We start from the raw sequence: 17,603 nt of genomic DNA, 5'->3' as shown, positions 1-17,603 counted from the left end.
GGCTCTATTTTCCCTAGAGACGCCTCTGCTCTTAGCCCCATTTCTTTGATCGTCTGCCAGCCTTGGCTGCTTGCAGCCAGGGCTGGCAGACCATGGGGCTCCTGGAAAGCATTTGGGTGATCCCCACAATGCACTGCACATTCATGAGATGCTTTATGAAAGTTCTGGGGGAAGGTGTGATGCATCCTGCCCCCACCCCGCTCTCCGCACTGCCCGAGGAGGCAGCTTCACGTCTGGCTGTGCAGTCTCCAACCAGACCAGAGGCAATAGTCATCAGCAGGAATGAAAGATTTTTGAGGCTTCCTCCACACTCTCCCTTGAGCCCTTTCTCTCTGATAGTTAGGGGTGTGCACAAAACCAGAAAACCCAGTTCAGTTTGAGTAGAACCAGATGTGATTGAACCGGTCTGGTCCAGTGCACAACAGCTCGAGTCCAAACAAGTTTGGGTGCAGCTCAGGTGTGTGGGGGAATTAACCAGAAAAATGGCATTCTTACCACCATTACAAGGCTTCAGGGGGTGCTACTGCAGCCATGGGGGAATGTCTCCTGAGGTTCCCCCTCCCACAGCCGGATTCCCCTGGTCTCAAACGGCCTGTTTCGGGCTGTTTTCAGCTCATTCTGGGCCTCTCTTGGATGCCACCCATGCGTACTGGAATTTGCGTGGCTGGGTTCCAGTCATGCAGATGGCCAGTGCACATGTGCGGCGGCCTCTAAAATGGCCACAACCGGTTTAGAGAGGCCCACAACAGGCTGAAACTTCCCCAAATGGGCCGTTTGAGACTGAGGGTGAGGCAGGTGGAGAAGCCTCAGGAGAGCCTCCATGGCTGAGGCAGCACACCCCCCCCCCCGAAGCCCCACAATGGCAAATGTCCACCATTTTTTTGTTAAAAACAAACAAACTGGCCCCGGCCTGGCAGGTTTGACTCGACTTCAAGCTGAATTGGGCCCAGACATGGGCAAGCCCTTGAGCTGGGCCAGTTTGAGTGTGTTTGACCTCGAGCCAGCTCACACATCCCTACCAATCATGAGAAAGGGCTTATGAAGATATTTATGCGTATGCTTCAACTTGAGGCTTCTTTCTTGCTGTCATCCATGTAGATGGACGTAGCCACACCAAAAAATGCTGGAAAACCACAGATTTCAGAATGCTGGGGCTCATGAAATACCCAAATACTATGTAGAGGTGTACTCGGAAAACTAAACAGAAGTGCCTGTCTAATTCTCTACTATTGAATTTATTGACAGAACTGCTTCTATAGGGAAGTCCTTCTCAGAGAGGCAAAGGCAATACCAGCTAGGCCACTAATCCATTATTTTGTCCATCTAGACCTCAAAAACCCGTGAAAGAAGGTAGTGACAGCATGCTAGACGCAACAGGAATGTTCCACTGGTGTGATTCTGTTCCTTTCAAAAAAGCCCTTTTGGTACGTATATGAAGTGAATGTAGCATTGCTGATTTGTTCCTAGTATGGCTTCTGAGCTTTTAACGCCTGCATATAATGAAACTTTTTCCTGCTAAATATGGGTGAGTTCAAACATAATGCCAATAGGTTGTGCTACTAAGTGTAGTTTAGTCTCGATACCCTGATTTCTGCTCTAGATGTGCAGGCAAACGGTGGTTATGGTGGCTTTCTTTTTCTCCCATCTCCCCTGAGAATCCCCTGATGCTGTCCCAAACAGCTGCATCTGAGGACAAGGCAATCCACATCACCGTTTGATGTTGTGTTTACCATCTCTACAGGCCAGTAATTATAGTTATGCCATTTACTATAATGTTGGTCAGTAGAGGAAGAGGGAAGAGGTTTGTGTGTTCTGAGTTCCAGGCTATCAACATGGTGAAAACGCTCAGGTTACGACACATGGCCCCTGAGGGGTGGTGGCCCAGGTTCTTTGAACCTGTTCACACAATTTTGACTCTGCCCCTGGTGCTCACAAATGTCTTCCATTCAAATGCAAACCTCTGCTTAGCAAAGGGGACAATTGATGCTTGCTACCACAAGACCATCTCTCCTCTCTAGACCAGCTCTTTTCTCTAGACCTCTCTTAGCAGTGAATGGGCTAGAAAGGAGGTCGGTCCCCACAAGAGGTTATTGGACCTTTCCCTCTTAGCAGAGTTAGACTTTCAGCAGATACCTTGCTAGGCCAAGATGGGTCTAAAATGAAATGAAACATGAAGAGCTTTGCTTCTGACACAGCCGTGGAGTCCTCTCATATGGTACTACCTTCAGCGTTCCTTTACTCCACTGCCCCAATTCTGTCAGTACGAAGACAGACATGTATTTTAAAGTGTGAGGGTGGAAGTGGATTGAAGTCATGCTTGTTGCATTCCAGAGTATTTTGTGTTCATGACAGCAAATGTGTGTCACACATTTGGAAGGTGTGCCTGTCTTCACCCTCTGCTTACCAAAAGCATTCTTTCCCTCATATTCTACCCAGGCTCCCACCCCCACATTGTTCCTCATAAATTGTCTATAGAATGGATCATTTCAATTGTTTAGCAACAGTCATCAGAGTAATAATTGGACTGAAGGAACATTCTACTAAATACGGCTCAAGATTTCATTCAGTTAAATTAATCCAGTTAGTTAGAAATGATCATTTGATTTGGCTACAATTCTAATCGCTCATCAGCAAATTTCCCGACACAATTCTTTTTTATTTCCCTTCAAAGTGGCAGGAGGGACGTGAAGACAGTCTTGTATGAATGTACTTGTTTGACAGCTCATGATTGGGCATATGGACATATACCATGTGTCGGGATGCTGGCTCACCTGGTTGCCTGTGTGGCCCTGTGGAGTCCAGCAGAGAGCATGGCATCCCTCCTTTGGTGCTTTTGTCTCCCCCCGCAAAGGGAACGGGGGTAAAATCATTCCAGGCTGGTCAGACCCTGGTGGGGTTCAGCAAGTGAGGCAGGGAGAGCTGCAGGGAACAGCTCCATTGGGGCAGCCATGCTGGGCGTGGCAGGAAGCAGGAAGTGAGACGGGGGAGGGCTTAGAGTAGGCTTTAATCCCTGTCAGTTCTGTACTGGGGCATTTAAAGCCAAGGCAGCCAATGATGAAGGCTTCGTATGTTCCCCTGGAGAGGGAACTGGCTGGATGCAGCAGGCAAGGAGGAGGGCTGAGGTCATGAAGGAACCTCCTCCCCTGGCCTATTCTGAGGCTGACCTTGCCTGTCCCCATCCTGTAATTCTGGGTTCAAGAAAAGCCAGGAACACACCTCCTCCCCCTTGAAGCCTAGCACCATGTACCAATCATGTCAAGATTTCCTCAGTCAGCCCTAATAAATATTCACTTTGTCATGACATATGCAGAGTGATGATGCAGAAATTAGCACCATCATTATCATGAGTGACATTAGCCTGATTCAGACATTATGCTGTATGAGCGTACAGATGTCTGCACATGTGTTTGTGTGAATGGTTGTGCCTGTGTTCATTTTTAAAGTGAGCCTGGATACAGGCCTTTCAAATGCATGGTACAGATAGGAAGTGTACTTTTGCACCTGCATTTAGCATAACATGTGAATGACTGTACTTGTGGACAGGTCTGTACCTACGGACACTGTCCACTAGGGATGTGCGAATCAAATTGGATACAAATTGATTTGTAAACAAATCTAGATTATTTGGATGATTTTGAGACAGAGCAAATCACCCCTGTGGTCCATTGGCAATATTTGGGTCCAAATCAAATTGCGCCTGATTCGAATCGAATCAATTCGAGATTTGGATTTGTCCTATTAATTCCCCCCGATTCCCAGCTTTCATTAAACACATTTTTCAAGTGTTTAGACTGTTTGGTGTCTAATAACCTTTCCTCATAATGAATCCCTATGAGGATTCACTACACACCAAAGAATCTAAACACTTCAAAAATTCCTAAAAGATAAACTGAGTACCCAGTGGCTTGCAGGTTGGAGGGTAGTTGGTGCATGGGATGCCACTAATTCCCCACCAAGCAGTGGGGTCAAAATGAACAGAAGAAATGAAAGTGTGTAATGAAGACACCAAAGAATCTAAGCACTTCAAAAATTCCTAAAAAATAGTGTTTGTGTGTGTGGGGGGGGGTTGTAGTTGCAACATGGCAGTTGACAGTTGGCACTGTCAGAATGAACAGAAGAAATGAAGGTGTGCAATGAATCCTCATAGGGATTCATGATGAGAAAAGGTTATACACCAAAGAATCCAAACACATCTTGCTCCAAAACTCCACTTATACAAGGGCTAGAGCTTAGCTTTTAAAAAAAATAAAAATAAAAATAAAGCTGGGGATCCATGTTAGGGTTAGGATAGAGCGACTTCAAATCCCCATTATTTTCTATGGCAGAAAATATCAAAATAAGTAACGAGATATAGGGTTGGATTGAGTTACATTTTAGATTATTATAATGAATGGAGCCCTCTGTTTTTTGTAATGGATGAACTCGGGTGATATGGTTCTGTTTTATGTTTCAACAGTTTATTATTTTATTTGACCAAGGTCGCTTTTATGTAAAGCTTTTATACTTTGTGTTTTGCTGGTCAAATGAATGTAACAATAAAGATTTTTTTGAAAATAAGTAAAAACTAAAGAAAATCATTAAAACTCAACCAAGTGCCCCACTGCCTTGAAATATGGGTGGTTGGTAGCACCCATGGGAACTTACCCATCAACCAAATTTGGTGCCCCTAAGACCTTTATAAGTGGTCTGAATCGATCCAAATCCAAATCAAATCTGGGGTGATTCGGGGGGACAGATTTGGAAACAAAAGAAATCAGGGGTGATCTGATTTGGGCACAAAACAAATTTAAAAAAATCAATTTGTGCACATCCCTACTGTCCACTCATGGTACAAGTGTTGAACATAACATGGAAATGGGCCTTTTGTCAGGCGTTTGAACGTCCAGGGTACAACAAATCCAGAAACAGCAAAACTGATTTCTTCAAGTGGACCTATAAAAAGTTTTGCTCCTGGATTGCTTAGATAACGCCTGTGAAAGGGAGGTGCTTTATCTTGTGCAAGTTATGACCTTCTGTTGATGATCTGTTTGTCAGCAAGAGGATGCTCTTGAGCTTTCCTGAAATACTTCTTTTCAGTACTACAGACAGTTCTGCTTTGCATTTTTAGAAGCGCAAGAAGGTTATCTCTCAGAGTGACCACATCGTGGCCTGTGTTTTTGGAGAAGCTACCTCTGCATTGATTGGATTGCGCAATTTTGTGATGCCCCTACGTGCCAGTAACTTCACCTTCCGTCAGTTGAAGCCTATCGTATTTATTGGAAATGCAGAGTTTCTCGAGAGGGAATGGGAATTCCTCCAGAATTTCCCCAAATTATATGTACTGGAGGTATATGTGTCCTTTACTTCATACCCCTCTCCTTAATCTTCTCTTGCCAAATCATTTATTAGGGAATGTGAGACAGGTGAATCTCAGAACAACTATAAGGAGACTGGATCTCCAATACTCAAATATTCCCAATAGAGTTACGCATGTTAATCTTTTATTGATTGATTGATTGATCAATTTCTATACCGCTTTTCATTGGAATAGTTTACAATGTAATTAAAACAATGCACAATTACAATATAAAAGTACAGATCATATACATATAGAATAATATATCTATTAAAAATTTAAAAACCTATATAAAACAGTAATACCTAAAACACAAAGCAGCAGTAGTAAAAACAATTGATTGATTGATTGATTGATTGATTGATTGATTAAGTGTCATCAAGTCGGTGTTGACTCTTTGCAACCACATAGATAGATTCTCTCCAGGATTGTCTATCTTCAACCTAACCTTTAAGGTCTCTCAGTGGTGCATTCATTGCTGTTGTAAAGACAGCAATACCTTCATTTAAAGGCCTGGGTGAAGAGCCATGTTTTCCACTTGTTTTCTAAAAACTGTCATGGAGGCTGAGGAGAGGATGCCAGCTGGGAGAGCATTCCAAAGCCTGGGGGCAATGATCAAGAAGGCCCTGTACCACATGCTCGATATTATGATCTATGTTTTATTTTATCTGTTTGAAGCATTTTTGCACCACTCTTCAAACAACAAGGCTCTCTCAGTGGCTAACATAAAGTAAACAAAAACAACAAATCTTTGCAAAAATAAAAAGGGGAGATGCTCACCTTGATGACATCATTGGCTCTACTTCCTGCTCACAAGTTAGCAATTGGTTCTATTTTCATAATGTGGTGTTTTAATTTAGTCCTGTTCAGACATGCCAAAAAAGGGATACTGGATTCGTTTGCTGCTCCCCAAGGACATGGCTTGAAGCCATGACATGCTGAGAGGCATAACCCTCCCCATGCTATCAATGCTTTCAGCATCTACTGTATATCCTTACCCATAAAAGCCTTGGGCGTGCGTCCGTGCCGCCCGTGTCTTTTTCGCCCGTTCTGGGCATGCGCGGAGATGGGCGGCCATGTTGGACCCGGCCGCCGGTGGGCGACTGGCCCTGATGGCGGCGGCGGCCGCCACGGGAGACCAGAAGGAGCAGAAGTGGCGGGTGGAGAGTGCGGCCGAGGCGGCGGCGGAGCCGCGGCCTCGGCCAAAGGAGTGCGGGCCAAGGAGGCGGTGGCCGTGGTGGGGCGACTGGCTCCGATGGCGGCGGCCGCCGCCACAAGAAACGGCGGGCGGAGAGAGCGCCCGAGGCGGCGGCGGAGGTGTCGGCCCAAGGAGTGCGCCCGAGGCGGGTGAGGCGGCAGCGGGAACCGCCCCCCCACTAGAGCCCGTTATTACAACGGGCTTACACATACTAGTATATATATAATTCTCCTGGGTGTGCCTTGGAATGTGCATCTCAGAGCCCAGCTGATTGGCTGGGTGGCGGATGCGCCTGATTGGCTGAGGCGCACCCAGGAGGATTGGTTGCCATGGCAGCAGCCCAGCCGTGGAGGCAAGGCCTAGGAGGGGGGAAAGAAAGTGGGTGGGTGGGGCAGAAGTGGCAGTGCGGAGTAGAGGTGGCTGGGCCCAGAAGCAGAGACTGGGGCAGAAGGGGGGGGGAGAGGTAACCGACGGCCCCAAAGAGCGCACAGATGCTCTGTGCGGGGTCAGCTAGTTTGTCTGAGAAGTGCCATAAGCAAGTGTGCTCTTTGGGAGGAGGTGAGTGGCAGCAGTGGGGGCGGGACTTCCTCCCTCTTTCCCCACTGTAAGCGTGAGTGCTGCTTGCACTGATAACGTTCAAAGAGGGCTCTATTTAATTGATGAGGGGAAGAAATCATTAAAGGGCAAAAGGCCCACTAAGAGGAAAGCCCAGAAAAATGCAGAAGGATGAGAAATAACTCCCAGGTCATCACTGGTAGGATCTCTCTCAAGTGAAAGCCTGATACCCTGCTGATTGAATGTTGGTTAAGTAGTTACAGTCCACCGTTCTGGTGTCAGAATATTATGAATATGAGTTTTCTCTTTCATGTTGGGGCATTTGCAATGCCATAGCTAGATACTAGAGATGATCATCACACTACCCCCACCTCAAAGTACCTCTAAAATTATGCAATGGGTGGGGGGAATTGGGGGTGTGGTTATCAGATAATCTTTGGCCAAGGCTTAGAAATCTCCCCAAAACACCCTCCTTGCCAGCCCCCAACTTTCAAACATATTGGCTGACATGCAGATTAACACTGTGGGTGTATAACTAACAATAGTGCACCCACAGCAGCAGTGCATGTGCTTCAGAAATGTGGGGGGAGTGGGTTTTTTTACCAGTCTCCCCACACCATAAGTGCTAAGGTTTGTGCTGTCTCTCCAAGGAGAAAGTGAATTTCTTCCCAGATTTCAGAAGGTTTCTTCCACAGAGAACCTGAAATTCTCTCCCAACCTCAAGAGTCCTCCCAAAATTTGGAGAATTTTCTCAAGTGAATCAGAATCAGATATTTCTTATTGTCATTGACTGGTAAAGATAAAGTTGTGCTGTTGAGTCAGTGTTGACTCCTAGTGACCACAGAGCCATGTGGTTTTCTTGGGTAGAATACAGGGAGGGTTTACCATTGCCATCTCCCGCGCAGTATGAGATGATGCCTTTCAGCATCTTCCTATATCGTTGCTGCCCAATATTGGTTTTTCCCATAGTCTGGTACATCACAATTAATCCCATCATCATCTACCCAATCATCTATATCATTCTGAAACTATCAATCTAATAAATCAATGTAAAATGAAAGAAACCTTTGTAACCTATATAACATAAATAATTTAGTTTTCTTAACTATCATGATCTACTAGAATGGGGGAAGCCTTTACAATTTCTTGTCACACAGGTGGTTTCTCCATACCCATGGACTTTGGGCAGTGTTGCTGATTTTGGACCTGTGTTCTGGGATGTGGGAATCCTTGGAACATGCTTTTGCATTCACATCTCAAGAGGATTGCATGCATCTTTCACTGCTCCATGTCTCCTGGCTCTCATGTCTTCACTCCTTCCTACTTTTTCTTAACAGGGCACTGCACTTTCCTGTGCAGATCTGAAGTTAGCTAACATCAAGAAATGTTGCATGTGTGCCATCCTCTCAGCTCATGCCAGAGGTCCTGGTGATCAAGCTTTAGTGGATACAAAATCTGTCCTGGCTACTCTGAACATCCGTTCCTTACAGTTTAAACTAAATGTAACCACAGGTAAGGAGGAAGCATGAAAAACCCTAGTAAGTTGCACAAGGGAGAGTTCATTCCTCACATAACAGAACTAGAGCCAGGGGCGTATCTAGGGTGGGGCAGGCAGGGCACGTGCCCCGGGCGCCACTTGAAGGGGGCACCATTTTAAAAAATTTAAAAAATAATAATAAATGGCCACCAAAACAAAATGGCTACCATGCATGCTCTAATGGCCTCTATGAGGCCCTAGGCCATGCCAGGCCTCACAGAGGCCATTTGAGCATGCACAGTGGCCATTTTGTTTTCAGCTGCCATTAAAAAAAAATACTTTTAAAAATGGCCACTGCACATGCTCAAATGGTCCCTGCAAGGCTCTAGAGGCCAGCAGGGGGAGGGGGAACTTTTGCAGACACCCCCCCCCCCAGCCTTTAGGAAGCCCCCTGAAGGGGCTACAGATTTTAAAAAATTAAATTAATATAATATAAGTCACTGTACACATATTTAGTTTGGCACTATGTACAGAGAATCAGGGCTTGTGAATACTGAGCTGAAGCTTATGAGCTAGGATTGTATTCATTTGCTCTACTTTGCTTCTTGTGATAAGTGAGTTAAATGTGATGTCTTAATAATATGACTATTAATGGTGAGTTTGTCTTTGAATCAGTGTGAAATCCTTAGTATTAAGACCCACTGGGAGTTTCTTGCTCTCTTTCTCTCATTTTAACTGTCTTTCTCTGAAATACTAGAATATATTCCAAGCAGTGACACAGTTTACTCTGCATATCCTTTCATTATTTTCAGAGTATCTGGGAAAAGTCAAATTCTCCATTTGTTTTTAAAACTTATGTGATAGTGATGCTACAATGCATAGTAGAGAATTAGAGAGGCACTTCTGTTTAGTTTTCCAAGTACACCTCCACATAGTATTTAGGTATTTCATGAGCCCCAGCATACTGAAATTTGTCATTTTCTGGCATTTTTTGGTCTGGCTACGTCCACTGCTAAATATTTTTTTTAAATATTAAAAGATTAAGGAGCTTGACTTGTATTTTTCAGCCAATATTATGGTAAAGTTATCTGAAAGATGGGTGTCAGATGTTTGGATAGGGGGCGCCATTTCAGTGCTTGCCCTAGGAGCTATTTTCCCTAGATACGCCTCTGACTAGAGCAGAGATTGCCTACCTGAAAATTCGCCACCCTGTCTGCAATCTGCAATGCTGAGGAGCATTTCAGCAATTCACTGGTGGGTGGGACAGGATACAGACAGGAGTCAAGGTTCCTAGAAAGTTGCCTTATACTGAGTCAATCAGGCAAGTCCCACTGGCTAATTCTCAGAAAATCATGCATAAGATGGATGATACCAGGTCAGGGACAGATTCCATAAGAGGAAACAACTTCAGGAAGTTAATTAAGAAGCGACAATGTTCCTTCTTAACAGCTACAGTGAAATGAGTGTTTACTCATTCAGATCTACTAAGATTTGGAACCACTTCAATCCCGTAGAGAAAATCAAGCTTTGCTCCCCGTTTTCCTGATCCAGTGCTAATGATCTAGTGCCTGTGCCTGTCTGTAATCAAGACAGCAGCACAATCACTGTGTGCTTACTCAGAAGTAAGTTCCATTAACTGTAGTGGCATACACTCCCAGAGAACACTATGAGGCTGTTCTCATGTGCAGGTAAAACAAGGTTAGAGTAGCAGCCCAGTTTTGCCTGCCTGTGAGAACCACCGAGAACCATGCAGTCCCAGTGCCACCACTGGTGGCAAACCCACAAGGGTGCCCCGGCTGTTAGCCTGGGTTAAAGGTGCAAACGTGCCATTAGCCCTAACTAACATTAGGGCTAACTGATCATGTGCCAGCTCCATGCGGCACTCACATACTAGCAGCCTCCTGTCCAGCACCACAGGACTCCCCATAATACACGGTGCACTTGCGCAGTGCATTATGGGATTTCCAGGGGGCTCCCAACAACCAAACCTCCCTGTTGCCAGCTGAAGGCAACAATCATCTGGGTGGGCAACCTGCCCGCCCAGCAATAAGGAGAGGATTGTCTGTGGTAGAGGTACATTTTTCGAGGCTTCCTCCCTCGCCCCTTCAAGCCCTTCTCATGGATCGTGAGAAAGGGCTCCATATTTATGAACAGCAATGAATTGAAAGCCTAGGATATTAAAGAAATATTGGGTGAATCGATAGGCCTTCTGGAACTGTGCTGCAGCATAAAAATGAATGGAAATATGTACTGAGGGGTGGATTTTCACAAAGAGAGAATGGAAATATGTACAGGGTGGATCTCAGTGTCACATGCATACAATATGTGGGAAATTGAAAGGGACGTGATAATGGTGGATGGGAAAATGGGAAGTGACCAAAACCTGCAGTATTTCCTGACACAGAGTTGCAGAGTGAATGGAAAACTGTGGGGAGAAATGGAGTAAGTGTGGACATCCACACTGACACCCAACAGAATTAACTGTGAATGTCCATTGAACCTCCAGCACAAAAACCTTCCATCTGGAAAACCGCTTAGTCTGGCATCTCTGGGTTAGGAAGGAACATTGGAAAATAAATGATGCTTAGCATTAGCTGAGTGTGCAATCTCCAGTTCTTCCAGGATCACCAACAGGCAGGCAGTGAAAAGGTGAAGATCCACAGTTTAACACAGACCTCACTCAAAATGTTCTTTCCATGTTTGATAAGGAAGATGTAATCAATTTACATGCCAAATTCATGGTGTTAGGAATGCCTTTTAGTCTACAGTGCATGGCCTTTGAAGGTGGTTAAAGTGACACTTTTAAAAGGGGTTATTCACTGTTAAATGGAATGTACATTCTGAACTCATCTGTTGGGTTTACAAACCGACACTTTCAAATACCATTCTTAGTGTCTGTTGGCAAGCATCCTATATTTTAAAACTGAAACCTGTTTTATAGTCATGGCTTTCCTCAAGTACTCTAGTGAAGATCCTATGGCTTTCTACTGCAGAATTAATAGCAGCCTCAGAAGACTAGGGCCAGCACCCTAAGGCTGTGCATATGCAGCTAAAAACAGTTCACCTGCAGTGGCAATGATCTCACACCATTAGCATGCACAGTGCAGGAGGGATTTTTGGTGCGGGAAGGATTTTTGCAGATACCCCATCCCCCAGAAGCATTGTGACTGTGAATGGCCTAGGGACCTTTTTGTATGGAGTTGTATAGAAACTTACGAAATATAAATGAATGAATGAATGAATGAATGAATGAATGAATGAATAAGCACTCTGAGACACCCAGACTTATGTGTGGCTCAGAGTGCTTATTCATTCATTCATTCATTTGTTTATTTATTTATATTTAGTAAGTTTATATACAACTCCATACAAAAAAGTCCCTAGGCCATTCATAGTCACAATGCTTCTGGGGGATGGGGTATCTGCAAAAATCCTTCCCGCACCGAAAATCCTTCCCGCACCGAAAATCCCTCCTACACTGTGCATGCTAATGGTGTGAGATCATTGCCACTGCAGGTGAACTGTTTTTAGCTGCATACGCACAGCCTTAGTCAGGGTGCCAGCCGATCTAAGTAGGTCTAGGTCTGGTCAATATCTGGATGGGTGACTGCCCAGGGACCCCTTGTACGTGGCCTTGAGTTCTATCCTGAGCAGGATATAAATGTAATTATTAATTGGGATCCTAGCCCCAATTGCAGGTGCTCTGAACCAAATCAGGAAGATGGATTTTTCTGATCAAAACAATTTAAAATTGATTGCAGGTTGTATGTAAAAGTAGTCTTTGGGTGTGAAGAAAATAAGCAGAGCATGCTATCTCTGCAAGCTAAGACTATTCAACTCACAATGGAAGGAGATGCAAACTTCACATTGTAGATGTTGTACAGAAGCACATAAACCATGAGGGGTAGTCCTGTCTACCCAGTTTTCATATCCATCGTTTGACCAAGGTAGGAGGAAAAGCTGTCCTACCCAGCTTTTCCTCGAGGCCACACAATCAGTTCTCCCTCCTCCTAACTAGTTATTTGCTCCTACACAAGCAAAAACTGGGAGGACACACAGCTCTAAAACCTGGATTTGTCCTACCCTTGTTCTTGTCCTTCCTGGTTTTGGGTTCTGTGAATGACCTCTTAGAGTTTCCCCCAAGGGGAGACTCCAAAAATTCTCTGTGGGGGTTGGAGACTCAGGGGGTATCATTCCTATACGTGAGCCTGAAATGCAGTTGGCTTGTTTTTAAAATGACTCTGAATTTTTGCCTTGATTGCCTCTCATCTTCCACCTTTAATTCTGCAAGAGTCAAGATTTGTCTTCCTCATGGGAAAGACAAAATATTAACTAACTGCAAATGAGTCGGGAATAGATGGCCCTCCTAAGTGCTCTGTCAATTTCTTCATTATCATTCAGGGAGGCTTTATAACACCATGGCCGTGCCAAAAGAAAGCCCCCGCCCAATACAGAAGGGGGGTGCTGAGAAGAACAAGACAGATCACTATTTCTACACAGTTAGGACAGGTGTGAGGGTGTCTTTAAAAAAGGGCTGTATTCCTATGATATGAACCAGTTTCCAGAAAGGAGGAGTGCATTTTCTTGCTCTCAAACTCCATCTGTGGGTGTCATTTAAAACGTGGGAAATAACTTCAGGCATGACATTCAGACTAATGCATATATTCAGTAATTAAAAACCTCCAGTTCAAAGCTGGGTTAAGATGTGTTTACATTTTTATTTGTGCTCTAAAAAGCACGGAAACTCCACGGTTAGGTGCCCATCTTAACTTACACAATATAAGCTGTAAAGGATTTGTGCTATTACACCAGTATACGAAAATTAGTCTGAATTAAACATTCAGACTAACGCACATATAAAAGGGAACACGTGTGCCCTGTCCTGAATTCCAGACTGAGACAACATGGACACAGAGTGATTGTCTCCAATCTCCTGCTTCCCAATCTCCCCTTCCTTCATAGCCCTTGGGGACATATTCTCAGGTGTCACAGAACACTTGGCAGGGAAGAGGAGATTGGAGAAAATCGTTACCACCACCATCAGTAAAGAACTAGTCTGGTATACAGAACAGGTTGTGTGCACTTCCCTTCAGTATGTGTGTGCTGGATGTCAGATTCTGATATCAGTTTGGAATTCAGCTCCTGATACCAGAATCAAGGGCAAAAAGACTGTTTACTCCCCTAGTAACTGGATTGTGTCTAGAAGTTGTAGACACCATTCTCTTTTTATATAAATGAAGGAACTGGTTCTTGAAAACACCACCACGTGGCTGTATGGATAGTTTACCACATTTCCAAAGTGCCTGTGTACCATGAGGGAAACAATAAATCTGATGATGCGGGGGAGACTTCTATAGGCAAGCCTTAATCATGCAAGAATGACCGGGGGGGGGGCGGAATCAACATGTGGTGCCATTTTCCTGTCAAAAATTGTTCAGGAAAGTCACCCGCAGAGAAGGTTAACAGTAAAGGAGACCAGCTGCAGTAAACTTGATTCCTGAGTGCTGAATACAGCATAATAGTTCCACAAGCTATAGGAATAGATTTAATATGCTTTTTTGTGAAGCTGCTTCTCCCTCCCTCTTTCTGTCTTTAAAAATAAAGACAATTAAAAACCTGCCTTTTAAATGCAATGCTTCTCAGCTGCTGACAGACCAGTTTCTGAGTTGTTTTGACATACTGCCACCCTGCTGTTCCCATTCAGTTGTTATTTTAAACTTTGCAACAGTAGATAAAGTCTCTTTGTTTCACATCAAAAACTTTGCCAAAACTGCATTTTTGTCATGAATGTGATGAAGGTTCAAAATACAACTTCTTTGAATAATCGGGGGGGGGGGGGTGTTCCAGGAATATTAGGTCTGGGTTTCAAAGAGGAGGACAACTAAATAGGAATAATGCTTTTCAAGGTTTTATAATGCATATAATGAAGAGGTAGACTAGCCATTAAAAAGAAAATATCCACATATTTGCTGTCATAGCCTCTGGCGCATAAACCGTACATGATGGTGGCAGAACCAAATGATCAATCACATCTAAAGCAGATGGAGTGCAGGTGCCGAATATACATACTGTCCTCCTTCTATACTTACCCCACAGAGTACCTTTTCTTCCAACCAACATAGGAACATAGGAAGCTGCATTAAATTGAGTAGAGATGTGCAAACCGGCTGAACATTTGACAGGTTCAAAGTCGAGCTGGTTCAGTTTGACGGTCTGGGGCCAAACCGAATCACCCTGCTAGGTCTGACCCCAGACCGAACCCCCCCGCAACAGTTCAGGGGGTTCGTGAACTTATTAAATTATTATTATTTCTTGTTTACACAGTCAGACAGGTGTTATTGACTGGTTTTTTTTATCCAGACATTGAGTCCTTCCCAAGGACCTGGAATGGCTGAATTTTATTATCAATATCGTTGTTGTTGTTGTTATTAAACCTTTACTCCCTTTGGGGAAGTTCCTTGAGGCGGTGGGGGGTCTGCGGAGATTTCCCCGCCCCCCACCAGCCTCCCTTATTGCCTCCAGTGACCCATTCGGCTGGTTTTTTGTTGGGCCTTCGAAATTCGGCACAGTGGACATTTTGGACACCACCACACCTGTGCAATTGGCCTCTGCGAGGCCGGGCATGAACCAGGCCTCACAGAGGCCCGTTGTGCAGGTGCAGCGGCATCCAAAATGGCCACTGCGCCGAAGTAAAGGCCCAAACAGGCTGAAAAACCAGCCGAACAGGCCACTGGCGGCAATAAGGGAGGCCAGTAAGGGGGTGGGGGAACTTCTGCGGACCCCCTGAAGGGGAGTAAAGGTCAAGCCTTCAAGCTGAACCAGTTTGAGGTTGAGCCAGCTCAACCTTGAACCGGCTCGCAGACCCCTATTGCACTGTCTGGCAGCAGCTCTCCATGGTTACAGGCACGAGTCTTTCTCACCCTTATCTGGAGATGCCAGGGAGCATGCAGATGCTCTTTATCAGCCTCCGATACAGCCTCCGATACCAGAAGTTAGCCCAGCTGGGAGAAAACTGGGGAGGGGTTACAGGTGGGTAGAACAAAAGATTGAGGCTAACAATCCATCTGTTCCAGCTGCCATGCTCCACTGGGCTATGTGGTGCTGGTCTGTCAGCAAGGACTCACCAAGGGGGTGAGATATTAATCAGGATCACCAAGCCAAGGGTCAGAATCCAAGTGGTCAGGTCTATATGAGAGCAAGATAATACAGGTCCAGACACAGTCCAAGGTCAGAAGCCAAAAGATAAGTACACAGGGAAAAGATAACAGGTCGGGTAGAAAGCCAAGGTCAAGCCAGGAGATCAGCTCTACAAGGGAGCAAGCTGACACAAGGATTAGGCTGAGAATTGGGCAACAATATTACTTCAGCAACTGCTTCTTCCAGATGGAGTCCTTAAGTAGATCTGCCCCCAAATCCCAGTTTTAGGCTCGTCCCTGTGTTTCCAGAGGCAGCTGTGCTTAAACGGGTCATGACCTATTTTTAAAACATAAGCTGCTCTGGCCAGGCAGCGGTTCCTCTATCACTGGTGGTGGTTCCAAAGAGCCATCAGAGCCAGAGTCGATGGGCAGAGGTGTATCTTCTGGGCATGGTGGAGGTGGTGTGGCTCTTTCTGAACAGTTATTTCTTGTGGTGCCCAGCTCCCCAGAATCCTCTTCCTCACACCCCGATATTGGTGGGTCTCCATTTGAATCCATTATCGGCTGCTCAGAACTGGGAGCTGCTGACACCACAAGAGGTTCTGTGACCCATTCTGGATCCTCTTCTCCCGAGCTTTCACCACTTGTGTCTGACCAGTGAGGTCAGCTGTCAGATTTGGGTTCAGGACACCAGCAGTGCCTTATATACTACTCAGCAAGCTGCACACTCAAGAGGGATACAGGGTTGCTCCTTAGTGACCCTTACCTCATTGCCGCTCCTAAGGCAGGCGGGAGAGGCTCTGTGCCAATGATGCTATGTGTCAGTGCAGCTGATTCCCATTGGGAGTGCTGGAAGTCGGGTGCAGTTGCTTTGATGCACAGCACTGTTGACCCAGAGCATCCTCCTCCTGTTGTGCTAGGGAACAGCAATGGGCTGTTAAGTGCTACACAAGCAGTGAGCCCACATCCCACTTGGGTGTGTGCTTTGCTGCACAGTATGTAAGCCAGTAGCTACAGCACTCAAGCAGGACAAAATAATGAATGACAGCCATTCCCAGCATCTGCAACTCTGAGATGCATGGCCTCTAGACATAGATAATGCATTCCTAGCTATCATGACTGTTGGCCATGAATGTACCTCTTGTCGATGGATTAAACTCATCAATATGATTTTGTAGAGTTCAATGGCAGCGCTCATTCCTCCCCCTCTCGCCCCCTTCTCATTTCTACATACTTTCTTCCAAAGCTCTAGATTGTAATGGTGGTGCCCCTCTGAACTATTAGCCCCCTCTGAACTTTTCGCTGGCAGATATAGCAAAATTCTGTTGGAGCAGAGATACTGCCCCTACAACTCAGATGATATTGAGTCAGTTGCACATGTGCTCTTGCGGTGTGCTTTTTATTCAGATCTTAGGCAATGGTTTCCCGGGATGACCAGTTGAATTTTATCTCAAATATTTGTTGATATCCATGAATTGGTCAAATAAGAACATAAGAACAGCCCTGCTGGATTAGGCCCAAGGCCCATCTAGTCCAGCATCCTGTTTCACACAGTGGCCCACCAGATGCCACTGGAAGCCCACAGGCAGGAATTGAGGGCATGCCCTCTCTACTGCTGTTACTCCCCTGCAACTGGCACTCAGAGGCATCCTGCCTTTGAGGCTGGAGGTGGCCTATAGCCCTCCGACTAGTAGCCATTGATAGACCTCTCCTCCATGAAGTTATCCAAACCTCTCTTAAAGCCATCCAGGTTGTTGGCTGTCACCACATCTTGTGGCAGAGAATCCCACAAGTTGATTATGCGTTGTGTGAAAAAGTACTTATGTTTGTTGGTCCTAAATTTCCTGGCAATCAATTTCATGGGATGACCCTGGTTCTAGTGTTATCGGAGAGGGAGAAGAA

At 45.3% G+C, this 17,603-nt stretch overlaps 1 protein-coding gene across 5 annotated transcripts in view; it reads left to right on the top strand.

Annotated features, from left to right (window-relative positions):
- The window catches only part of KCNU1 (potassium calcium-activated channel subfamily U member 1), a 122,950-nt gene that overhangs the window by 82,393 nt on the left and 22,954 nt on the right, over positions 1–17,603 (top strand). For all 5 annotated transcript variants that reach the window (XM_053269096.1, XM_053269094.1, XM_053269093.1 and 2 more), the window contains exons 20-22: positions 1,328–1,424; positions 5,108–5,326; positions 8,426–8,600. In XM_053269096.1, the coding sequence (XP_053125071.1) occupies positions 1,328–1,424; positions 5,108–5,326; positions 8,426–8,600 (491 nt within the window). The remainder of the gene's footprint in view (positions 1–1,327; positions 1,425–5,107; positions 5,327–8,425; positions 8,601–17,603) is intronic.

Source organism: Hemicordylus capensis, chromosome 8 (genome assembly GCF_027244095.1).
Source record: "Hemicordylus capensis ecotype Gifberg chromosome 8, rHemCap1.1.pri, whole genome shotgun sequence".
In the NCBI taxonomy this organism is placed as follows: Eukaryota; Metazoa; Chordata; class Lepidosauria; order Squamata; family Cordylidae; genus Hemicordylus; species Hemicordylus capensis.
The sequence above is the reverse complement of the archived record's forward strand: the minus strand, read 5'-3'. Positions and strand labels throughout refer to the sequence as shown.